The sequence below is a fragment of the Rhamphochromis sp. 'chilingali' genome (genome assembly GCF_963969265.1).
Source record: "Rhamphochromis sp. 'chilingali' genome assembly, chromosome: 21".
Lineage (NCBI taxonomy): Eukaryota > Metazoa > Chordata > Actinopteri > Cichliformes > Cichlidae > Rhamphochromis > Rhamphochromis sp. 'chilingali'.
The window spans coordinates 13,344,856-13,367,896 of NC_137949.1; the positions used below are offsets into that span (position 1 = coordinate 13,344,856).

The 23,041-nt window shown below is 41.7% G+C and overlaps 1 protein-coding gene across 1 annotated transcript in view; it reads right to left on the reverse strand.

Annotated features, from left to right (window-relative positions):
• The window catches only part of LOC308389643 (uncharacterized protein), a gene marked incomplete at both ends in the record, with an annotated part of 38,032 nt that overhangs the window by 11,219 nt on the left and 3,772 nt on the right, over positions 1–23,041 (reverse strand). The window contains 84 exons of the mRNA XM_080871135.1: positions 56–232; positions 345–451; positions 604–716; positions 815–1,014; positions 1,231–1,398; positions 1,606–1,712; positions 1,865–1,977; positions 2,076–2,275; positions 2,492–2,659; positions 2,867–2,973; positions 3,126–3,238; positions 3,337–3,536; positions 3,753–3,920; positions 4,023–4,141; positions 4,231–4,334; positions 4,422–4,633; positions 4,721–4,867; positions 4,988–5,072; positions 5,181–5,208; positions 5,302–5,323; positions 5,500–5,525; positions 5,633–5,727; positions 5,825–6,033; positions 6,279–6,455; positions 6,568–6,674; positions 6,827–6,939; positions 7,038–7,237; positions 7,454–7,621; positions 7,829–7,935; positions 8,088–8,200; positions 8,299–8,498; positions 8,715–8,882; positions 9,090–9,196; positions 9,343–9,455; positions 9,554–9,753; positions 9,970–10,137; positions 10,240–10,358; positions 10,448–10,551; positions 10,639–10,850; positions 10,938–11,084; positions 11,205–11,289; positions 11,397–11,424; positions 11,518–11,539; positions 11,716–11,741; positions 11,849–11,943; positions 12,041–12,249; positions 12,495–12,671; positions 12,784–12,890; positions 13,043–13,155; positions 13,254–13,453; positions 13,670–13,837; positions 14,045–14,151; positions 14,304–14,416; positions 14,515–14,714; positions 14,931–15,098; positions 15,306–15,412; positions 15,559–15,671; positions 15,770–15,969; positions 16,186–16,353; positions 16,456–16,574; positions 16,664–16,767; positions 16,855–17,066; positions 17,154–17,300; positions 17,421–17,505; positions 17,614–17,641; positions 17,735–17,756; positions 17,933–17,958; positions 18,066–18,160; positions 18,258–18,466; positions 18,712–18,888; positions 19,001–19,107; positions 19,260–19,372; positions 19,471–19,670; positions 19,887–20,054; positions 20,262–20,368; positions 20,515–20,627; positions 20,726–20,925; positions 21,142–21,309; positions 21,517–21,623; positions 21,770–21,882; positions 21,981–22,180; positions 22,397–22,564; positions 22,667–22,785; positions 22,875–22,978. Of these exons, the coding sequence (XP_080727261.1) occupies positions 56–232; positions 345–451; positions 604–716; positions 815–1,014; positions 1,231–1,398; positions 1,606–1,712; positions 1,865–1,977; positions 2,076–2,275; positions 2,492–2,659; positions 2,867–2,973; positions 3,126–3,238; positions 3,337–3,536; positions 3,753–3,920; positions 4,023–4,141; positions 4,231–4,334; positions 4,422–4,633; positions 4,721–4,867; positions 4,988–5,072; positions 5,181–5,208; positions 5,302–5,323; positions 5,500–5,525; positions 5,633–5,727; positions 5,825–6,033; positions 6,279–6,455; positions 6,568–6,674; positions 6,827–6,939; positions 7,038–7,237; positions 7,454–7,621; positions 7,829–7,935; positions 8,088–8,200; positions 8,299–8,498; positions 8,715–8,882; positions 9,090–9,196; positions 9,343–9,455; positions 9,554–9,753; positions 9,970–10,137; positions 10,240–10,358; positions 10,448–10,551; positions 10,639–10,850; positions 10,938–11,084; positions 11,205–11,289; positions 11,397–11,424; positions 11,518–11,539; positions 11,716–11,741; positions 11,849–11,943; positions 12,041–12,249; positions 12,495–12,671; positions 12,784–12,890; positions 13,043–13,155; positions 13,254–13,453; positions 13,670–13,837; positions 14,045–14,151; positions 14,304–14,416; positions 14,515–14,714; positions 14,931–15,098; positions 15,306–15,412; positions 15,559–15,671; positions 15,770–15,969; positions 16,186–16,353; positions 16,456–16,574; positions 16,664–16,767; positions 16,855–17,066; positions 17,154–17,300; positions 17,421–17,505; positions 17,614–17,641; positions 17,735–17,756; positions 17,933–17,958; positions 18,066–18,160; positions 18,258–18,466; positions 18,712–18,888; positions 19,001–19,107; positions 19,260–19,372; positions 19,471–19,670; positions 19,887–20,054; positions 20,262–20,368; positions 20,515–20,627; positions 20,726–20,925; positions 21,142–21,309; positions 21,517–21,623; positions 21,770–21,882; positions 21,981–22,180; positions 22,397–22,564; positions 22,667–22,785; positions 22,875–22,978 (11,128 nt within the window). The remainder of the gene's footprint in view (positions 1–55; positions 233–344; positions 452–603; positions 717–814; positions 1,015–1,230; positions 1,399–1,605; positions 1,713–1,864; positions 1,978–2,075; positions 2,276–2,491; positions 2,660–2,866; positions 2,974–3,125; positions 3,239–3,336; positions 3,537–3,752; positions 3,921–4,022; positions 4,142–4,230; positions 4,335–4,421; positions 4,634–4,720; positions 4,868–4,987; positions 5,073–5,180; positions 5,209–5,301; positions 5,324–5,499; positions 5,526–5,632; positions 5,728–5,824; positions 6,034–6,278; positions 6,456–6,567; positions 6,675–6,826; positions 6,940–7,037; positions 7,238–7,453; positions 7,622–7,828; positions 7,936–8,087; positions 8,201–8,298; positions 8,499–8,714; positions 8,883–9,089; positions 9,197–9,342; positions 9,456–9,553; positions 9,754–9,969; positions 10,138–10,239; positions 10,359–10,447; positions 10,552–10,638; positions 10,851–10,937; positions 11,085–11,204; positions 11,290–11,396; positions 11,425–11,517; positions 11,540–11,715; positions 11,742–11,848; positions 11,944–12,040; positions 12,250–12,494; positions 12,672–12,783; positions 12,891–13,042; positions 13,156–13,253; positions 13,454–13,669; positions 13,838–14,044; positions 14,152–14,303; positions 14,417–14,514; positions 14,715–14,930; positions 15,099–15,305; positions 15,413–15,558; positions 15,672–15,769; positions 15,970–16,185; positions 16,354–16,455; positions 16,575–16,663; positions 16,768–16,854; positions 17,067–17,153; positions 17,301–17,420; positions 17,506–17,613; positions 17,642–17,734; positions 17,757–17,932; positions 17,959–18,065; positions 18,161–18,257; positions 18,467–18,711; positions 18,889–19,000; positions 19,108–19,259; positions 19,373–19,470; positions 19,671–19,886; positions 20,055–20,261; positions 20,369–20,514; positions 20,628–20,725; positions 20,926–21,141; positions 21,310–21,516; positions 21,624–21,769; positions 21,883–21,980; positions 22,181–22,396; positions 22,565–22,666; positions 22,786–22,874; positions 22,979–23,041) is intronic.

Consider the following 23,041-nt stretch of genomic DNA (forward strand, 5'->3'; position numbering starts at 1 on the left):
ACTGTTAACATTTGTTGATGTTTGCGCTGAGGTAAGGTTACCAATGAGAATTCACCTGCTTGTTGATGTTTGCAAAAGCCTGGAAGAATTGGTTGAGCTGCTCATAATCACTGGTCTCTGTCAAGCTTGTCAACACCTCCCTTACAACATGTGCATCGTTTAAAGCACCACTGTTTGGATCTAGGATTAGATCAGCCTTTTGCGATGGTGAAAGAACGTCCAGAACTGCCAGCTATGGATACAAAAAAGTAGAATTCATGAAATGCATGTCTTTTGTATAATTTCCAGAATTTTGCTTTGCTATTCTCAAGAAAGACAGGAAGAGTAATAAGAGTAAAGCTTACCGTAGAGATGTTGAAGTCTTTGAGGTCAGAGTATGATGTATATTGGACGAATGGACCCAGATTTGCTTTAACCCATTGGGCATCACTCTCATTTTGTTGCCTGCAAGCTAAGGCATACAAACAAAAGTTAGGATGTGCCAAATTTAGGAAGGTTTTTGACAGGTAGACATGAAAGAATATGTGGGCAAGTTTTTTGTCTGAGTGCTTTTCAAGACATTTCACACTGGAAAACACATAACGCACCCTAAGTCTGCCCTACCTGGCTCATTGATGGCATTTTCAGCATTTCTTAGGTAGCCCAGCAGACCATGTGTGATCTCTTGCCGTCTGTACAGTGGCATCTCCTGGATAACTATAGCCAACCCACTCACACTGCAACAGTTGAAAGAAAACATTCTCATGCTGTTTTTTGTCACTATTGTCATTTTCATTTGCAACAAAATCTTGATTGCTCCAAGAAAACTACTCACATGACTTGGTAATTCATGCAGCTGATGTTTGTGGTTGTGTTTATGAGCATTTCTGGAGTAAAACTGGCAAGGATAGGAATCAGTTTCACATGGAACCAAAGTTCATAGTCGTTTGTCGTGAAAGTGGAGTAATGTGGACTGATGATGATGAAGGTCGTATTCATGATCCGATCTCTCACAACAGGCTGGAAATGTGGGGTCTGTCATATTAAAGTGGAAAAAGACATAAGCAAAGGTGAGATTGCATGTTGGAAGTACACCCATACAACATGGTACAAAAGCTGTAACCATTTGTTTTCTAAGATACAATAGCCAACAATGGATGTAGCGGTTGAGACCTATGTTTTATTCTGTGTTTACTTCTGGAATCAAATATCTGCATTGTCCTCCTTCACCCTTTTAGGAGGCTAGCCTACCTGTCCATTGGCTGTCAGCTGTGTCAGGAATTCATCCAGATTTTTTAGAACATTGCCCTCTTCAAGTTTTTCAAACACAAGATCAATAAAATCTGTGTTATTTGAGGCTCCAGAGCTCAGTAGCAGCTGTGCCACCTCAGAGGGATTGAGCGTTGACAACAATCCAGCCTACAACAGGGAATCAACATAATATCAGACAACAGTAATGACCAATGCTGTGGGTAAAGGATTAGCGTTTGCAACCAAAGAAAGTGTGCTCTATGATTTGCTTGTATTTTTGATATGGCAAAATAAACTCCTGTGTTTGTCTTCTTAAGTCTACAATTTTGTTTTCCTGTTCTTAAGGGAGGACTAGAAGTGCAATGTAGGGCTTACCGTAGAGATGTTGAAGTCTTTGAGGTCAGAGTATGATGTATATTGCACGAATGGACCCAGATTTGCTTTAACCCATTGGGCATCACTCTCATTTTGTTGCCTGCAAGCTAAGGCATACAAACAAAAGTTAGGATGTGCCAAATTTAGGAAGGTTTTTGACAGGTAGACATGAAAGAATTTGTGGGCAAGTTTTTTGTCTGAGTGCTTTTCAAGACATTTCACACTGGAAAGCACATAACGCACCCTATGTCTGCCCTACCTGGCTCATTGATGGCATTTTCAGCATTTCTTAGGTAGCCCAGCAGACCATGTGTGATCTCTTGCCGTCTGTACAGTGGCATCTCCTGGATAACTATAGCCAACCCACTCACACTGCAACAGTTGAAAGAAAACATTCTCATGCTGTTTTTTGTCACTATTGTCATTTTCATTTGCAACAAAATCTTGATTGCTCCAAGAAAACTACTCACATGACTTGGTAATTCATGCAGCTGATGTTTGTGGTTGTGTTTATGAGCATTTCTGGAGTAAAACTGGCAAGGATAGGAATCAGTTTCACATGGAACCAAAGTTCATAGTCGTTTGTCGTGAAAGTGGAGAAATGTGGACTGATGACGATGAAGGTCGCATTCATGATCCGATCTCTCACAACAGGCTGGAAATGTGGGGTCTGTCATATTAAAGTGGAAAAAGACATAAGCAAAGGTGAGATTGCATGTTGGAAGTACACCCATACAACATGGTACAAAGGCTGTAACCATTTGTTTTCTAAGATACAATAGCCAACAATGGATGTAGCGGTTGAGACCGATGTCTTATTCTGTGTTTACTTCTAGAATCAAATATCCGCATTGTCCTCCTTCACCCTTTTAGGAGGCTAGCCTACCTGTCCATTGGCTGTCAGCTGTGTCAGGAATTCATCCACATTTTTTAGAACATTGCCCTCTTCAAGTTTTTCAAACACAAGATCAATAAAATCTGTGTTATTTGAGGCTCCAGAGCTCAGTAGCAGCTGTGCCACCTCAGAGGGATTGAGCGTTGACAACAATCCAGCCTACAACAGGGAATCAACATAATATCAGACAGCAGTAATGACCAATGCTGTGGGTAAATGAATAGAGTTTGCAACCAAAGAAAGTGTGCTCTATGATTTGCTTGTATTTTTGATATGGCAAAATAAACTCCTGTGTTTGTCTTCTTAAGTCTACAATTTTGTTTTCCTGTTCTTAAGGGAGGACTAGAAGTGCAATGTAGGGCTTACCGTAGAGATGTTGAAGTCTTTGAGGTCAGAGTATGATGTATATTGCACGAATGGACCCAGATTTGCTTTAACCCATTGGGCATCACTCTCATTTTGTTGCCTGCAAGCTAAGGCATACAAACAAAAGTTAGGATGTGCCAAATTTAGGAAGGTTTTTGACAGGTAGACATGAAAGAATTTGTGGGCAAGTTTTTTGTCTGAGTGCTTTTCAAGACATTTCACACTGGAAAGCACATAACGCACCCTATGTCTGCCCTACCTGGCTCATTGATGGCATTTTCAGCATTTCTTAGGTAGCCCAGCAGACCATGTGTGATCTCTTGCCGTCTGTACAGTGGCATCTCCTGGATAACTGAAGCCAACCCACTCACACTGCAACAGTTGAAAGAAAACGTTCTCATGCTGTTCTTTGTCAGTATTGTCATTTTCATTTGCAACAAAATCTTGATTGCTCCAAGAAAACTACTCACATGACTTGGTAATTCATGCAGCTGATGTTTGTGGTTGTGTTTATGAGCATTTCTGGAGTAAAACTGGCAAGGATAGGAATCAGTTTCACATGGAACCAAAGTTCATAGTCGTTTGTCGTGAAAGTGGAGAAATGCGGACTGATGACGATGAAGGTCGCATTCATGATCCGATCTCTCACAACAGGCTGGAAAATTGGCATCTGTGAAATTGAGGTGGAAAAGAAGCTAAGCAATACAGAGACTGCATGTTGTAAATGTACTCATACAACATGTCACAAAGGTTGCAAACAAGTCTTCTCTATGATAGACTCCTTGAAGAGTTGTGTAGCGGTTTAGCAAATGTCTTATTCTGTCTTATCCTGCTGGAATAAAACACCAGGATTGTCCTCCTTCACCCTTTTAGAAGCCTAGCATACCTGTCCATTGGCTGTCAGTTGTGTGAGGAATCCATCCACATTTTCTAGAGCGTTGCCCTCTTGCAGTCGCTCAAACACACGATCAATCAAATCTGTGTTATTGGAAGCTCCCAAACTCAGTACCAGCTGTGCCACCTGAGAAGGACTGAGGACTGACAACAATTCAGCCTACAAAAGAGAACCAGCATAATATCAGACAGCAGTCATGGAAATGTTCTGGGTAAAAGAATTCCGTTTACAGGAAGATGTACATCTGCAGTTGGCACTCACAGCGGACAAATTAGGATTGAAGGCTTCCAAGTCCTGCACAGTTGCAAAATCAGAGAAGTCGCCAAGGTTTGCCTTTAGCCACGCTTGGCTCCCCGTGATAGATGAGACACAGCCAGGATCTGCAGAAAAAGCAAGAAAGTTATTGACAGGGTAATATACCACATGTTGTCATGGAAAAACCAAAGTGAGCTTGAGTTTCTCCTTTTACCTGTTGAGTCATTTCTTGACAAGAACGGTTTGATGAAGTGAGTGAAGACTGCTTGCTGTGTGTCTCTGTCCATGGATGCCTTTTGGCTTCCAAATGCCTGAATGCTACATTTGAGAGAAAGCTTTCAACATCTAAACTTCTAGTCAACTGCACATTTGCAGAACAGAGCTATATGTCTCATATTTACTTACACAGTCTGGTATGTCTGGCAGCTGAAGTTTTTGGAGCTAAGGCAAAATAGGAAGTTGAAAGATGGAACGGCCAGAAACGGACGGATCTTTGTCTTGAACCAGCTGGTAATGAACTCCTCACTCTGTAGTTGTGCCTGGCTGAAGTTGTCAATTCTCACTTCTCCAAGAGCCTTGAGCACATTTGACGAGGTCGGGTAGGTGTTGTTGACGGCCTTGAATTGGCAGAAAAATAATTGTAGCTGGACCCAAACTTCACGCAGGGAAATGGCAATATTGTGAAAATGTGATTTTGTACTTACCATGTTAGCAAATGTCTCAAGGGCCTGGTCCAGTACAGCAGAGGCTTTTTGGAAGAAAAGCTTCCAGACTTCTACTGGGTATATGTTTTGGCTTTTCAGTGTGCAGTTCAGCAGTGTGACCAAGTTGCTGGATGTGAGATAGGGAGCCTTGAAAAAGAAAATTGACAAAGAATACAGCCATTTTGTCAGAGCTCATGGAGATTTGTCTCAGGACCATAATGGGGCAAAATCCATGTTCTGTTTTTGGAGTTTAAAAAGGAATCTTACAGAGGAACAGGCATGTTCTGTGATGGTGAAATTGCACAGGGCTGCCGAGGAATTGCCAGCTGACAGGATTTGCTCAAGTTTTGAACTGTGGAAAAAACACAATAAATTGAAATCCAATGTCCCCTTAATTACACTGTGTTAACAAATTTTACCTAGACAGAATCAACATTGAACAAAACGGCATTTCACCCACCCATCAACTCCATTACAAATGAGATTCACTGTGAAAAGAGAATGGTTGTGTGTCAGATAATAGTCCTTCAGAATGCATTTATATCCTTAGAGTTGAAATGTGTACTTCTAGACAGACTTACCATGAACTGGGGTCACCTTGCACTGAAGACAAAGAAAATATGAGTGTTAGTATAGTGGAAACATCTTCTTCAAGTGTAAATACCTTGACTTTGTCACAGTTGGCCCAATTAGTGTGCCAAACCTGGATCAAATATTGGATAACCCATGTAAGACACCCCCCACACCCACCCACCCACCCCCCAAAAAACTAATCTTACCACAAAGGAAGCTGGAACTGAGCAGCCTGTTTGAGAAGAAAAAGAAAGGAAACAAATCAATGGAGTAGTCATTACAGTGCTGGTACTGGGCTTTTGGGAAAAGTTTAGTCAGGAAAGCCCATTTGCCACATACGTGGGAATGTGTCCTGGAGGTACTGCTTGCTTGATCTCACGCCCTGTGAAAGGTCCAGTGGCAATGCTGCCAAACTCTGCGCAAGACCATCGTATCTAAAGGAAGAAAAGAATTCATTGTGACTTGTCAGGAGCCTCAGCTTGGCATTGTGCACACCCAAATGTCTAACTGTGGATATCAGAAATATCTTACACAGCCTGGTAGGATTCACAGGTGATGTTACTGGGGATCACCCGCAAGCTGCTAGGAAGGATGCTCGCCATCACAGGAACCAAATAAACCTGGAACCACTGTTGATAGTCTTCTGGCTGAAAGTCTTTAAGCTGAGGAGCAAGGGCTGTCAAGGTCAGGCTCAAAATGGTGTCTCGCACATCTGGATTTTGGATGAGGGTGACATTTCTCTGAAAAGAGAAGGGGATCATAATAAGGTCAGAGAGGAAGTTCTGAAGTCTTTGTGGAAATGCGGAGATGAGGGGGAGCTTATCTAAACTAAATCTTTGTACTTCTGTACAGCAGGGATGCCTCAAGGCATGAAGCATATCAGAAATGGATCATTTTCAGTTAAACACTTGAGCAGGTTTATGAAAGAACACTGTTAACATTTGTTGATGTTTGCGCTGAGGTAAGGTTACCAATGAGAATTCACCTGCTTGTTGATGTTTGCAAAAGCCTGGAAGAATTGGTTGAGCTGCTCATAATCACTGGTCTCTGTCAAGCTTGTCAACACCTCCCTTACAACATGTGCATCGTTTAAAGCACCACTGTTTGGATCTAGGATTAGATCAGCCTTTTGCGATGGTGAAAGAACGTCCAGAACTGCCAGCTATGGATACAAAAAAGTAGAATTCATGAAATGCATGTCTTTTGTATAATTTCCAGAATTTTGCTTTGCTATTCTAAAGAAAGACAGGAAGAGTAATAAGAGTAAAGCTTACCGTAGAGATGTTGAAGTCTTTGAGGTCAGAGTATGATGTATATTGGACGAATGGACCCAGATTTGCTTTAACCCATTGGGCATCACTCTCATTTTGTTGCCTGCAAGCTAAGACATACAAACAAAAGTTAGGATGTGCCAAATTTAGGAAGGTTTTTGACAGGTAGACATGAAAGAATATGTGGGCAAGTTTTTTGTCTGAGTGCTTTTCAAGACATTTCACACTGGAAAGCACATAACGCACCCTATGTCTGCCCTACCTGGCTCATTGATGGCATTTTCAGCATTTCTTAGGTAGCCCAGCAGACCATGTGTGATCTCTTGCCGTCTGTACAGTGGCATCTCCTGGATAACTGAAGCCAACCCACTCACACTGCAACAGTTGAAAGAAAACGTTCTCATGCTGTTCTTTGTCAGTATTGTCATTTTCATTTGCAACAAAATGTTGATTGCTCCAAGAAAACTACTCACATGACTTGGTAATTCATGCAGCTGATGTTTGTGGTTGTGTTTATGAGCATTTCTGGAGTAAAACTGGCAAGGATAGGAATCAGTTTCACATGGAACCAAAGTTCATAGTCGTTTGTCGTGAAAGTGGAGAAATGTGGACTGATGATGATGAAGGTCGTATTCATGATCCGATCTCTCACAACAGGCTGGAAATGTGGGGTCTGTCATATTAAAGTGGAAAAAGACATAAGCAAAGGTGAGATTGCATGTTGGAAGTACACCCATACAACATGGTACAAAAGCTGTAACCATTTGTTTTCTAAGATACAATAGCCAACAATGGATGTAGCGGTTGAGACCGATGTTTTATTCTGTGTTTACTTCTGGAATCAAATATCTGCATTGTCCTCCTTCACCCTTTTAGGAGGCTAGCCTACCTGTCCATTGGCTGTCAGCTGTGTCAGGAATTCATCCACATTTTTTAGAACATTGCCCTCTTCAAGTTTTTCAAACACAAGATCAATAAAATCTGTGTTATTTGAGGCTCCAGAGCTCAGTAGCAGCTGTGCCACCTCAGAGGGATTGAGCGTTGACAACAATCCAGCCTACAACAGGGAATCAACATAATATCAGACAACAGTAATGACAAATGCTGTGGGTAAAGGATTAGTGTTTGCAACCAAAGAAAGTGTGCTTTATGATTTGCTTGTATTTTTGATATGGCAAAATAAACTCCTGTGTTTGTCTTCTTAAGTCTACAATTTTGTTTTCCTGTTCTTAAGGGAGGACTAGAAGTGCAATGTAGGGCTTACCGTAGAGATGTTGAAGTCTTTGAGGTCAGAGTATGATGTATATTGGACGAATGGACCCAGATTTGCTTTAACCCATTGGGCATCACTCTCATTTTGTTGCCTGCAAGCTAAGGCATACAAACAAAAGTTAGGATGTGCCAAATTTAGGAAGGTTTTTGACTGGTAGACATGAAAGAATTTGTGGGCAAGTTTTTTGTCTGAGTGCTTTTCAAGACATTTCACACTGGAAAACACATAACGCACCCTATGTCTGCCCTACCTGGCTCATTGATGGCATTTTCAGCATTTCTTAGGTAGCCCAGCAGACCATGTGTGATCTCTTGCCGTCTGTACAGTGGCATCTCCTGGATAACTATAGCCAACCCACTCACACTGCAACAGTTGAAAGAAAACGTTCTCATGCTGTTTTTTGTCACTATTGTCATTTTCATTTGCAACAAAATCTTGATTGCTCCAAGAAAACTACTCACATGACTTGGTAATTCATGCAGCTGATGTTTGTGGTTGTGTTTATGAGCATTTCTGGAGTAAAACTGGCAAGGATAGGAATCAGTTTCACATGGAACCAAAGTTCATAGTCGTTTGTCGTGAAAGTGGAGAAATGTGGACTGATGACGATGAAGGTCGTATTCATGATCCGATCTCTCACAACAGGCTGGAAATGTGGGGTCTGTCATATTAAAGTGGAAAAAGACATAAGCAAAGGTGAGATTGCATGTTGGAAGTACACCCATACAACATGGTACAAAGGCTGTAACCATTTGTTTTCTAAGATACAATAGCCAACAATGGATGTAGCGGTTGAGACCGATGTCTTATTCTGTGTTTACTTCTAGAATCAAATATCCGCATTGTCCTCCTTCACCCTTTTAGGAGGCTAGCCTACCTGTCCATTGGCTGTCAGCTGTGTCAGGAATTCATCCACATTTTTTAGAACATTGCCCTCTTCAAGTTTTTCAAACACAAGATCAATAAAATCTGTGTTATTTGAGGCTCCAGAGCTCAGTAGCAGCTGTGCCACCTCAGAGGGATTGAGCGTTGACAACAATCCAGCCTACAACAGGGAATCAACATAATATCAGACAGCAGTAATGACCAATGCTGTGGGTAAATGAATAGAGTTTGCAACCAAAGAAAGTGTGCTCTATGATTTGCTTGTATTTTTGATATGGCAAAATAAACTCCTGTGTTTGTCTTCTTAAGTCTACAATTTTGTTTTCCTGTTCTTAAGGGAGGACTAGAAGTGCAATGTAGGGCTTACCGTAGAGATGTTGAAGTCTTTGAGGTCAGAGTACGCTGTATATTGGACGAATGGACCCAGATTTGCTTTAACCCATTGGGCATCACTCTCATTTTGTTGCCTGCAAGCTAAGGCATGCAGACAAAAGTTAGGATGTGCTCAATTTAGGAAGGTTTGTGACTGGTAGACATGAAAGAATTTAAGTTTTTTGTCTGAGTGCTTTTCAAGACATTTCACACTGGAAAACACATAATGCACCCTATGTCTGCTCTACCTGGCTCATTGATGGCATTTTCAGCATTTCTTAGGTAGCCCAGCAGACCATGTGTGATCTCTTGCCGTCTGTACAGTGGCATCTCCTGGATAACTGAAACCAACCCACTCACACTGCAACAGTTGAAAGAAAACATTCTCATGCTGTTCTTTGTCTCTATTGTCATTTTCATTTGCAACAAAATGTTGATTGCTCCAAGAAAACTACTCACATGACTTGGTAGTTCATGCAGCTGATGTTTGTGATTGTGTTTATGAGCATTTCTGGAGTAAAACTGGCAAGGATAGGAATCAGTTTCACATGGAACCAAAGTTCATAGTCGTTTGTCGTGAAAGTGGAGAAATGCGGACTGATGACGATGAAGGTCGCATTCATGATCCGATCTCTCACAACAGGCTGGAAAATTGGCATCTGTGAAATTGAGGTGGAAAAGAAGCTAAGCAATACAGAGACTGCATGTTGTAAATGTACTCATACAACATGTCACAAAGGTTGCAAACAAGTCTTCTCTATGATAGACTCCTTGAAGAGTTGTGTAGCGGTTTAGCAAATGTCTTATTCTGTCTTATCCTGCTGGAATAAAACACCAGGATTGTCCTCCTTCACCCTTTTAGAAGCCTAGCATACCTGTCCATTGGCTGTCAGTTGTGTGAGGAATCCATCCACATTTTCTAGAGCGTTGCCCTCTTGCAGTCGCTCAAACACACGATCAATCAAATCTGTGTTATTGGAGGCTCCCAAACTCAGTACCAGCTGTGCCACCTGAGAAGGACTGAGGACTGACAACAATTCAGCCTACAAAAGAGAACCAGCATAATATCAGACAGCAGTCATGGAAATGTTCTGGGTAAAAGAATTCCGTTTACAGGAAGATGTACATCTGCAGTTGGCACTCACAGCGGACAAATTAGGATTGAAGGCTTCCAAGTCCTGCACAGTTGCAAAATCAGAGAAGTCGCCAAGGTTTGCCTTTAGCCACGCTTGGCTCCCCGTGATAGATGAGACACAGCCAGGATCTGCAGAAAAAGCAAGAAAGTTATTGACAGGGTAATATACCACATGTTGTCATGGAAAAACCAAAGTGAGCTTGAGTTTCTCCTTTTACCTGTTGAGTCATTTCTTGACAAGAACGGTTTGATGAAGTGAGTGAAGACTGCTTGCTGTGTGTCTCTGTCCATGGATGCCTTTTGGCTTCCAAATGCCTGAATGCTACATTTGAGAGAAAGCTTTCAACATCTAAACTTCTAGTCAACTGCACATTTGCAGAACAGAGCTATATGTCTCATATTTACTTACACAGTCTGGTATGTCTGGCAGCTGAAGTTTTTGGAGCTAAGGCAAAATAGGAAGTTGAAAGATGGAACGGCCAGAAACGGACGGATCTTTGTCTTGAACCAGCTGGTAATGAACTCCTCACTCTGTAGTTGTGCCTGGCTGAAGTTGTCAGTTCTCACTTCTCCAAGAGCCTCGAGCACATTTGACGAGGTCGGGTAGGTGTTGTTGACGGCCTTGAATTGGCAGAAAAATAATTGTAGCTGGACCCAAACTTCACGCAGGGAAATGGCAATATTGTGAAAATGTGATTTTGTACTTACCATGTTAGCAAATGTCTCAAGGGCCTGGTCCAGTACAGCAGAGGCTTTTTGGAAGAAAAGCTTCCAGACTTCTACTGGGTATATGTTTTGGCTTTTCAGTGTGCAGTTCAGCAGTGTGACCAAGTTGCTGGATGTGAGATAGGGAGCCTTGAAAAAGAAAATTGACAAAGAATACAGCCATTTTGTCAGAGCTCATGGAGATTTGTCTCAGGACCATAATGGGGCAAAATCCATGTTCTGTTTTTGGAGTTTAAAAAGGAATCTTACAGAGGAACAGGCATGTTCTGTGATGGTGAAATTGCACAGGGCTGCCGAGGAATTGCCAGCTGACAGGATTTGCTCAAGTTTTGAACTGTGGAAAAAACACAATAAATTGAAATCCAATGTCCCCTAATTACACTGTGTTAACAAATTTTACCTAGACAGAATCAACATTGAACAAAACGGTATTTCACCCACCCATCAACTCCATTACAAATGAGATTCACTGTGAAAAGAGAATGGTTGTGTGTCAGATAATAGTCCTTCAGAATGCATTTATATCCTTAGAGTTGAAATGTGTACTTCTAGACAGACTTACCATGAACTGGGGTCACCTTGCACTGAAGACAAAGAAAATATGAGTGTTAGTATAGTGGAAACATCTTCTTCAAGTGTAAATACCTTGACTTTGTCACAGTTGGCCCAATTAGTGTGCCAAACCTGGATCAAATATTGGATAACCCATGTAAGACACCCCCCACACCCACCCACCCACCCCCCAAAAAACTAATCTTACCACAAAGGAAGCTGGAACTGAGCAGCCTGTTTGAGAAGAAAAAGAAAGGAAACAAATCAATGGAGTAGTCATTACAGTGCTGGTACTGGGCTTTTGGGAAAAGTTTAGTCAGGAAAGCCCATTTGCCACATACGTGGGAATGTGTCCTGGAGGTACTGCTTGCTTGATCTCACGCCCTGTGAAAGGTCCAGTGGCAATGCTGCCAAACTCTGCGCAAGACCATCGTATCTAAAGGAAGAAAAGAATTCATTGTGACTTGTCAGGAGCCTCAGCTTGGCATTGTGCACACCCAAATGTCTAACTGTGGATATCAGAAATATCTTACACAGCCTGGTAGGATTCACAGGTGATGTTACTGGGGATCACCCGCAAGCTGCTAGGAAGGATGCTCGCCATCACAGGAACCAAATAAACCTGGAACCACTGTTGATAGTCTTCTGGCTGAAAGTCTTTAAGCTGAGGAGCAAGGGCTGTCAAGGTCAGGCTCAAAATGGTGTCTCGCACATCTGGATTTTGGATGAGGGTGACATTTCTCTGAAAAGAGAAGGGGATCATAATAAGGTCAGAGAGGAAGTTCTGAAGTCTTTGTGGAAATGCGGAGATGAGGGGGAGCTTATCTAAACTAAATCTTTGTACTTCTGTACAGCAGGGATGCCTCAAGGCATGAAGCATATCAGAAATGGATCATTTTCAGTTAAACACTTGAGCAGGTTTATGAAAGAACACTGTTAACATTTGTTGATGTTTGCGCTGAGGTAAGGTTACCAATGAGAATTCACCTGCTTGTTGATGTTTGCAAAAGCCTGGAAGAATTGGTTGAGCTGCTCATAATCACTGGTCTCTGTCAAGCTTGTCAACACCTCCCTTACAACATGTGCATCGTTTAAAGCACCACTGTTTGGATCTAGGATTAGATCAGCCTTTTGCGATGGTGAAAGAACGTCCAGAACTGCCAGCTATGGATACAAAAAAGTAGAATTCATGAAATGCATGTCTTTTGTATAATTTCCAGAATTTTGCTTTGCTATTCTCAAGAAAGACAGGAAGAGTAATAAGAGTAAAGCTTACCGTAGAGATGTTGAAGTCTTTGAGGTCAGAGTATGATGTATATTGGACGAATGGACCCAGATTTGCTTTAACCCATTGGGCATCACTCTCATTTTGTTGCCTGCAAGCTAAGACATACAAACAAAAGTTAGGATGTGCCAAATTTAGGAAGGTTTTTGACAGGTAGACATGAAAGAATATGTGGGCAAGTTTTTTGTCTGAGTGCTTTTCAAGACATTTCACACTGGAAAGCACATAACGCACCCTATGTCTGCCCTACCTGGCTCATTGATGGCATTTTCAGCATTTCTTAGGTAGCCCAGCAGACCATGTGTGATCTCTTGCCGTCTGTACAGTGGCATCTCCTGGATAACTGAAGCCAACCCACTCACACTGCAACAGTTGAAAGAAAATGTTCTCATGCTGTTCTTTGTCAGTATTGTCATTTTCATTTGCAACAAAATCTTGATTGCTCCAAGAAAACTACTCACATGACTTGGTAATTCATGCAGCTGATGTTTGTGGTTGTGTTTATGAGCATTTCTGGAGTAAAACTGGCAAGGATAGGAATCAGTTTCACATGGAACCAAAGTTCATAGTCGTTTGTCGTGAAAGTGGAGAAATGTGGACTGATGATGATGAAGGTCGTATTCATGATCCGATCTCTCACAACAGGCTGGAAATGTGGGGTCTGTCATATTAAAGTGGAAAAAGACATAAGCAAAGTTGAGATTGCATGTTGGAAGTACACCCATACAACATGGTACAAAAGCTGTAACCATTTGTTTTCTAAGATACAATAGCCAACAATGGATGTAGCGGTTGAGACCTATGTTTTATTCTGTGTTTACTTCTAGAATCAAATATCTGCATTGTCCTCCTTCACCCTTTTAGGAGGCTAGCCTACCTGTCCATTGGCTGTCAGCTGTGTCAGGAATTCATCCACATTTTTTAGAACATTGCCCTCTTCAAGTTTTTCAAACACAAGATCAATAAAATCTGTGTTATTTGAGGCTCCAGAGCTCAGTAGCAGCTGTGCCACCTCAGAGGGATTGAGCGTTGACAACAATCCAGCCTACAACAGGGAATCAACATAATATCAGACAACAGTAATGACAAATGCTGTGGGTAAAGGATTAGCGTTTGCAACCAAAGAAAGTGTGCTCTATGATTTGCTTGTATTTTTGATATGGCAAAATAAACTCCTGTGTTTGTCTTCTTAAGTCTACAATTTTGTTTTCCTGTTCTTAAGGGAGGACTAGAAGTGCAATGTAGGGCTTACCGTAGAGATGTTGAAGTCTTTGAGGTCAGAGTATGATGTATATTGGACGAATGGACCCAGATTTGCTTTAACCCATTGGGCATCACTCTCATTTTGTTGCCTGCAAGCTAAGGCATACAAACAAAAGTTAGGATGTGCCAAATTTAGGAAGGTTTTTGACAGGTAGACATGAAAGAATTTGTGGGCAAGTTTTTTGTCTGAGTGCTTTTCAAGACATTTCACACTGGAAAACACATAACGCACCCTATGTCTGCCCTACCTGGCTCATTGATGGCATTTTCAGCATTTCTTAGGTAGCCCAGCAGACCATGTGTGATCTCTTGCCGTCTGTACAGTGGCATCTCCTGGATAACTATAGCCAACCCACTCACACTGCAACAGTTGAAAGAAAACATTCTCATGCTGTTTTTTGTCACTATTGTCATTTTCATTTGCAACAAAATCTTGATTGCTCCAAGAAAACTACTCACATGACTTGGTAATTCATGCAGCTGATGTTTGTGGTTGTGTTTATGAGCATTTCTGGAGTAAAACTGGCAAGGATAGGAATCAGTTTCACATGGAACCAAAGTTCATAGTCGTTTGTCGTGAAAGTGGAGAAATGTGGACTGATGACGATGAAGGTCGTATTCATGATCCGATCTCTCACAACAGGCTGGAAATGTGGGGTCTGTCATATTAAAGTGGAAAAAGACATAAGCAAAGGTGAGATTGCATGTTGGAAGTACACCCATACAACATGGTACAAAGGCTGTAACCATTTGTTTTCTAAGATACAATAGCCAACAATGGATGTAGCGGTTGAGACCGATGTCTTATTCTGTGTTTACTTCTAGAATCAAATATCCGCATTGTCCTCCTTCACCCTTTTAGGAGGCTAGCCTACCTGTCCATTGGCTGTCAGCTGTGTCAGGAATTCATCCACATTTTTTAGAACATTGCCCTCTTCAAGTTTTTCAAACACAAGATCAATAAAATCTGTGTTATTTGAGGCTCCAGAGCTCAGTAGCAGCTGTGCCACCTCAGAGGGATTGAGCGTTGACAACAATCCAGCCTACAACAGGGAATCAACATAATATCAGACAGCAGTAATGACCAATGCTGTGGGTAAATGAATAGAGTTTGCAACCAAAGAAAGTGTGCTCTATGATTTGCTTGTATTTTTGATATGGCAAAATAAACTCCTGTGTTTGTCTTCTTAAGTCTACAATTTTGTTTTCCTGTTCTTAAGGGAGGACTAGAAGTGCAATGTAGGGCTTACCGTAGAGATGTTGAAGTCTTTGAGGTCAGAGTACACTGTATATTGGACGAATGGACCCAGATTTGCTTTAACCCATTGGGCATCACTCTCATTTTGTTGCCTGCAAGCTAAGGCATGCAGACAAAAGTTAGGATGTGCTCAATTTAGCAAGGTTTGTGACTGGTAGACATGAAAGAATTTAAGTTTTTTGTCTGAGTGCTTTTCAAGACATTTCACACTGGAAAACACATAATGCACCCTATGTCTGCTCTACCTGGCTCATTGATGGCATTTTCAGCATTTCTTAGGTAGCCCAGCAGACCATGTGTGATCTCTTGCCGTCTGTACAGTGGCATCTCCTGGATAACTGAAACCAACCCACTCACACTGCAACAGTTGAAAGAAAACATTCTCATGCTGTTCTTTGTCTCTATTGTCATTTTCATTTGCAACAAAATGTTGATTGCTCCAAGAAAACTACTCACATGACTTGGTAGTTCATGCAGCTGATGTTTGTGATTGTGTTTATGAGCATTTCTGGAGTAAAACTGGCAAGGATAGGAATCAGTTTCACATGGAACCAAAGTTCATAGTCGTTTGTCGTGAAAGTGGAGAAATGCGGACTGATGACGATGAAGGTCGCATTCATGATCCGATCTCTCACAACAGGCTGGAAAATTGGCATCTGTGAAATTGAGGTGGAAAAGAAGCTAAGCAATACAGAGACTGCATGTTGTAAATGTACTCATACAACATGTCACAAAGGTTGCAAACAAGTCTTCTCTATAATAGACTCCTTGAAGAGTTGTGTAGCGGTTTAGCAAATGTCTTATTCTGTCTTATCCTGCTGGAATAAAACACCAGGATTGTCCTCCTTCACCCTTTTAGAAGCCTAGCATACCTGTCCATTGGCTGTCAGTTGTGTGAGGAATCCATCCACATTTTCTAGAGCGTTGCCCTCTTGCAGTCGCTCAAACACACGATCAATCAAATCTGTGTTATTGGAGGCTCCCAAACTCAGTACCAGCTGTGCCACCTGAGAAGGACTGAGGACTGACAACAATTCAGCCTACAAAAGAGAACCAGCATAATATCAGACAGCAGTCATGGAAATGTTCTGGGTAAAAGAATTCCGTTTACAGGAAGATGTACATCTGCAGTTGGCACTCACAGCGGACAAATTAGGATTGAAGGCTTCCAAGTCCTGCACAGTTGCAAAATCAGAGAAGTCGCCAAGGTTTGCCTTTAGCCACGCTTGGCTCCCCGTGATAGATGAGACACAGCCAGGATCTGCAGAAAAAGCAAGAAAGTTATTGACAGGGTAATATACCACATGTTGTCATGGAAAAACCAAAGTGAGCTTGAGTTTCTCCTTTTACCTGTTGAGTCATTTCTTGACAAGAACGGTTTGATGAAGTGAGTGAAGACTGCTTGCTGTGTGTCTCTGTCCATGGATGCCTTTTGGCTTCCAAATGCCTGAATGCTACATTTGAGAGAAAGCTTTCAACATCTAAACTTCTAGTCAACTGCACATTTGCAGAACAGAGCTATATGTCTCATATTTACTTACACAGTCTGGTATGTCTGGCAGCTGAAGTTTTTGGAGCTAAGGCAAAATAGGAAGTTGAAAGATGGAACGGCCAGAAACGGACGGATCTTTGTCTTGAACCAGCTGGTAATGAACTCCTCACTCTGTAGTTGTGCCTGGCTGAAGTTGTCAATTCTCACTTCTCCAAGAGCCTCGAGCACATTTGACGAGGTCGGGTAGGTGTTGTTGACGGCCTTGAATTGGCAGAAAAATAATTGTAGCTGGACCCAAACTTCACGCAGGGAAATGGTAATATTGTGAAAATGTGATTTTGTACTTACCATGTTAGCAAATGTCTCAAGGGCCTGGTCCAGTACAGCAGAGGCTTTTTGGAAGAAAAGCTTCCAGACTTCTACTGGGTATATGTTTTGGCTTTTCAGTGTGCAGTTCAGCAGTGTGACCAAGTTGCTGGATGTGAGATAGGGAGCCTTGAAAAAGAAAATTGACAAAGAATACAGCCATTTTGTCAGAGCTCATGGAGATTTGTCTCAGGACCATAATGAGGCAAAATCCATGTTCTGTTTTTGGAGTTTAAAAAGGAATCTTACAGAGAAACAGGCATGTTCTGTGATGGTGAAATTGCACAGGGCTGCCGAGGAATTGCCAGCTGACAGGATTTGCTCAAGTTTTGAACTGTGGAAAAAACACAATAAATTGAAATCCAATGTCCCCTTAATTACACTGTGTTAACAAATTTTACCTAGACAGAATCAACATTGAACAAAACGGCATTTCACCCACCCATCAACTCCATTACAAATGAGATTCACTGTGAAAAGAGAATGGTTGTGTGTCAGATAATAGTCCTTCAGAATGCATTTATATCCTTAGAGTTGAAATGTGTACTTCTAGACAGACTTACCATGAACTGGGGTCACCTTGCACTGAAGACAAAGAAAATATGAGTGTTAGTATAGTGGAAACATCTTCTTCAAGTGTAAATACCTTGACTTTGTCACAGTTGGCCCAATTAGTGTGCCAAACCTGGATCAAATATTGGATAACCCATGTAAGACACCCCCCACACCCACCCACCCACCCCCCAAAAAACTAATCTTACCACAAAGGAAGCTGGAACTGAGCAGCCTGTTTGAGAAGAAAAAGAAAGGAAACAAATCAATGGAGTAGTCATTACAGTGCTGGTACTGGGCTTTTGGGAAAAGTTTAGTCAGGAAAGCCCATTTGCCACATACGTGGGAATGTGTCCTGGAGGTACTGCTTGCTTGATCTCACGCCCTGTGAAAGGTCCAGTGGCAATGCTGCCAAACTCTGCGCAAGACCATCGTATCTAAAGGAAGAAAAGAATTCATTGTGACTTGTCAGGAGCCTCAGCTTGGCATTGTGCACACCCAAATGTCTAACTGTGGATATCAGAAATATCTTACACAGCCTGGTAGGATTCACAGGTGATGTTACTGGGGATCACCCGCAAGCTGCTAGGAAGGATGCTCGCCATCACAGGAACCAAATAAACCTGGAACCACTGTTGATAGTCTTCTGGCTGAAAGTCTTTAAGCTGATGAGCAAGGGCTGTCAAGGTCAGGCTCAAAATGGTGTCTCGCACATCTGGATTTTGGATGAGGGTGACATTTCTCTGAAAAGAGAAGGGGATCATAATAAGGTCAGAGAGGAAGTTCTGAAGTCTTTGTGGAAATGCGGAGATGAGGGGGAGCTTATCTAAACTAAATCTTTGTACTTCTGTACAGCAGGGATGCCTCAAGGCATGAAGCATATCAGAAATGGATCATTTTCAGTTAAACACTTGAGCAGGTTTATGAAAGAACACTGTTAACATTTGTTGATGTTTGCGCTGAGGTAAGGTTACCAATGAGAATTCACCTGCTTGTTGATGTTTGCAAAAGCCTGGAAGAATTGGTTGAGCTGCTCATAATCACTGGTCTCTGTCAAGCTTGTCAACACCTCCCTTACAACATGTGCATCGTTTAAAGCACCACTGTTTGGATCTAGGATTAGATCAGCCTTTTGCGATGGTGAAAGAACGTCCAGAACTGCCAGCTATGGATACAAAAAAGTAGAATTCATGAAATGCATGTCTTTTGTATAATTTCCAGAATTTTGCTTTGCTATTCTCAAGAAAGACAGGAAGAGTAATAAGAGTAAAGCTTACCGTAGAGATGTTGAAGTCTTTGAGGTCAGAGTATGATGTATATTGGACGAATGGACCCAGATTTGCTTTAACCCATTGGGCATCACTCTCATTTTGTTGCCTGCAAGCTAAGGCATACAAACAAAAGTTAGGATGTGCCAAATTTAGGAAGGTTTTTGACAGGTAGACATGAAAGAATATGTGGGCAAGTTTTTTGTCTGAGTGCTTTTCAAGACATTTCACACTGGAAAGCACATAACGCACCCTATGTCTGCCCTACCTGGCTCATTGATGGCATTTTCAGCATTTCTTAGGTAGCCCAGCAGACCATGTGTGATCTCTTGCCGTCTGTACAGTGGCATCTCCTGGATAACTGAAGCCAACCCACTCACACTGCAACAGTTGAAAGAAAATGTTCTCATGCTGTTCTTTGTCAGTATTGTCATTTTCATTTGCAACAAAATCTTGATTGCTCCAAGAAAACTACTCACATGACTTGGTAATTCATGCAGCTGATGTTTGTGGTTGTGTTTATGAGCATTTCTGGAGTAAAACTGGCAAGGATAGGAATCAGTTTCACATGGAACCAAAGTTCATAGTCGTTTGTCGTGAAAGTGGAGAAATGTGGACTGATGATGATGAAGGTCGTATTCATGATCCGATCTCTCACAACAGGCTGGAAATGTGGGCTCTGTCATATTAAAGTGGAAAAAGACATAAGCAAAGGTGAGATTGCATGTTGGAAGTACACCCATACAACATGGTACAAAAGCTGTAACCATTTGTTTTCTAAGATACAATAGCCAACAATGGATGTAGCGGTTGAGACCTATGTTTTATTCTGTGTTTACTTCTGGAATCAAATATCTGCATTGTCCTCCTTCACCCTTTTAGGAGGCTAGCCTACCTGTCCATTGGCTGTCAGCTGTGTCAGGAATTCATCCACATTTTTTAGAACATTGCCCTCTTCAAGTTTTTCAAACACAAGATCAATAAAATCTGTGTTATTTGAGGCTCCAGAGCTCAGTAGCAGCTGTGCCACCTCAGAGGGATTGAGCGTTGACAACAATCCAGCCTACAACAGGGAATCAACATAATATCAGACAACAGTAATGACCAATGCTGTGGGTAAAGGATTAGCGTTTGCAACCAAAGAAAGTGTGCTCTATGATTTGCTTGTATTTTTGATATGGCAAAATAAACTCCTGTGTTTGTCTTCTTAAGTCTACAATTTTGTTTTCCTGTTCTTAAGGGAGGACTAGAAGTGCAATGTAGGGCTTACCGTAGAGATGTTGAAGTCTTTGAGGTCAGAGTATGATGTATATTGGACGAATGGACCCAGATTTGCTTTAACCCATTGGGCATCACTCTCATTTTGTTGCCTGCAAGCTAAGGCATACAAACAAAAGTTAGGATGTGCCAAATTTAGGAAGGTTTTTGACAGGTAGACATGAAAGAATTTAAGTTTTTTGTCTGAGTGCTTTTCAAGACATTTCACACTGGAAAACACATAACGCACCCTAAGTCTGCCCTACCTCGCTCATTGATGGCATTTTCAGCATTTCTTAGGTAGCCCAGCAGACCATGTGTGATCTCTTGCCGTCTGTACAGTGGCATCTCCTGGATAACTATAGCCAACCCACTCACACTGCAACAGTTGAAAGAAAACATTCTCATGCTGTTTTTTGTCACTATTGTCATTTTCATTTGCAACAAAATCTTGATTGCTCCAAGAAAACTACTCACATGACTTGGTAATTCATGCAGCTGATGTTTGTGGTTGTGTTTATGAGCATTTCTGGAGTAAAACTGGCAAGGATAGGAATCAGTTTCACATGGAACCAAAGTTCATAGTCGTTTGTCGTGAAAGTGGAGAAATGTGGACTGATGACGATGAAGGTCGTATTCATGATCCGATCTCTCACAACAGGCTGGAAATGTGGGGTCTGTCATATTAAAGTGGAAAAAGACATAAGCAAAGGTGAGATTGCATGTTGGAAGTACACCCATACAACATGGTACAAAGGCTGTAACCATTTGTTTTCTAAGATACAATAGCCAACAATGGATGTAGCGGTTGAGACCGATGTCTTATTCTGTGTTTACTTCTAGAATCAAATATCCGCATTGTCCTCCTTCACCCTTTTAGGAGGCTAGCCTACCTGTCCATTGGCTGTCAGCTGTGTCAGGAATTCATCCACATTTTTTAGAACATTGCCCTCTTCAAGTTTTTCAAACACAAGATCAATAAAATCTGTGTTATTTGAGGCTCCAGAGCTCAGTAGCAGCTGTGCCACCTCAGAGGGATTGAGCGTTGACAACAATCCAGCCTACAACAGGGAATCAACATAATATCAGACAGCAGTAATGACCAATGCTGTGGGTAAATGAATAGAGTTTGCAACCAAAGAAAGTGTGCTCTATGATTTGCTTGTATTTTTGATATGGCAAAATAAACTCCTGTGTTTGTCTTCTTAAGTCTACAATTTTGTTTTCCTGTTCTTAAGGGAGGACTAGAAGTGCAATGTAGGGCTTACCGTAGAGATGTTGAAGTCTTTGAGGTCAGAGTATGATGTATATTGGACGAATGGACCCAGATTTGCTTTAACCCATTGGGCATCACTCTCATTTTGTTGCCTGCAAGCTAAGGCATGCAGACAAAAGTTAGGATGTGCTCAATTTAGGAAGGTTTGTGACTGGTAGACATGAAAGAATTTAAGTTTTTTGTCTGAGTGCTTTTCAAGACATTTCACACTGGAAAACACATAATGCACCCTATGTCTGCTCTACCTGGCTCATTGATGGCATTTTCAGCATTTCTTAGGTAGCCCAGCAGACCATGTGTGATCTCTTGCCGTCTGTACAGTGGCATCTCCTGGATAACTGAAACCAACCCACTCACACTGCAACAGTTGAAAGAAAACATTCTCATGCTGTTCTTTGTCTCTATTGTCATTTTCATTTGCAACAAAATCTTGATTGCTCCAAGAAAACTACTCACATGACTTGGTAGTTCATGCAGCTGATGTTTGTGATTGTGTTTATGAGCATTTCTGGAGTAAAACTGGCAAGGATAGGAATCAGTTTCACATGGAACCAAAGTTCATAGTCGTTTGTCGTGAAAGTGGAGAAATGTGGACTGATGACGATGAAGGTCGCATTCATGATCCGATCTCTCACAACAGGCTGGAAAATTGGCATCTGTGAAATTGAGGTGGAAAAGAAGCTAAGCAATACAGAGACTGCATGTTGTAAATGTACTCATACAACATGTCACAAAGGTTGCAAACAAGTCTTCTCTATAATAGACTCCTTGAAGAGTTGTGTAGCGGTTTAGCAAATGTCTTATTCTGTCTTATCCTGCTGGAATAAAACACCAGGATTGTCCTCCTTCACCCTTTTAGAAGCCTAGCATACCTGTCCATTGGCTGTCAGTTGTGTGAGGAATCCATCCACATTTTCTAGAGCGTTGCCCTCTTGCAGTCGCTCAAACACACGATCAATCAAATCTGTGTTATTGGAGGCTCCCAAACTCAGTACCAGCTGTGCCACCTGAGAAGGACTGAGGACTGACAACAATTCAGCCTACAAAAGAGAACCAGCATAATATCAGACAGCAGTCATGGAAATGTTCTGGGTAAAAGAATTCCGTTTACAGGAAGATGTACATCTGCAGTTGGCACTCACAGCGGACAAATTAGGATTGAAGGCTTCCAAGTCCTGCACAGTTGCAAAATCAGAGAAGTCGCCAAGGTTTGCCTTTAGCCACGCTTGGCTCCCCGTGATAGATGAGACACAGCCAGGATCTGCAGAAAAAGCAAGAAAGTTATTGACAGGGTAATATACCACATGTTGTCATGGAAAAACCAAAGTGAGCTTGAGTTTCTCCTTTTACCTGTTGAGTCATTTCTTGACAAGAACGGTTTGATGAAGTGAGTGAAGACTGCTTGCTGTGTGTCTCTGTCCATGGATGCCTTTTGGCTTCCAAATGCCTGAATGCTACATTTGAGAGAAAGCTTTCAACATCTAAACTTCTAGTCAACTGCACATTTGCAGAACAGA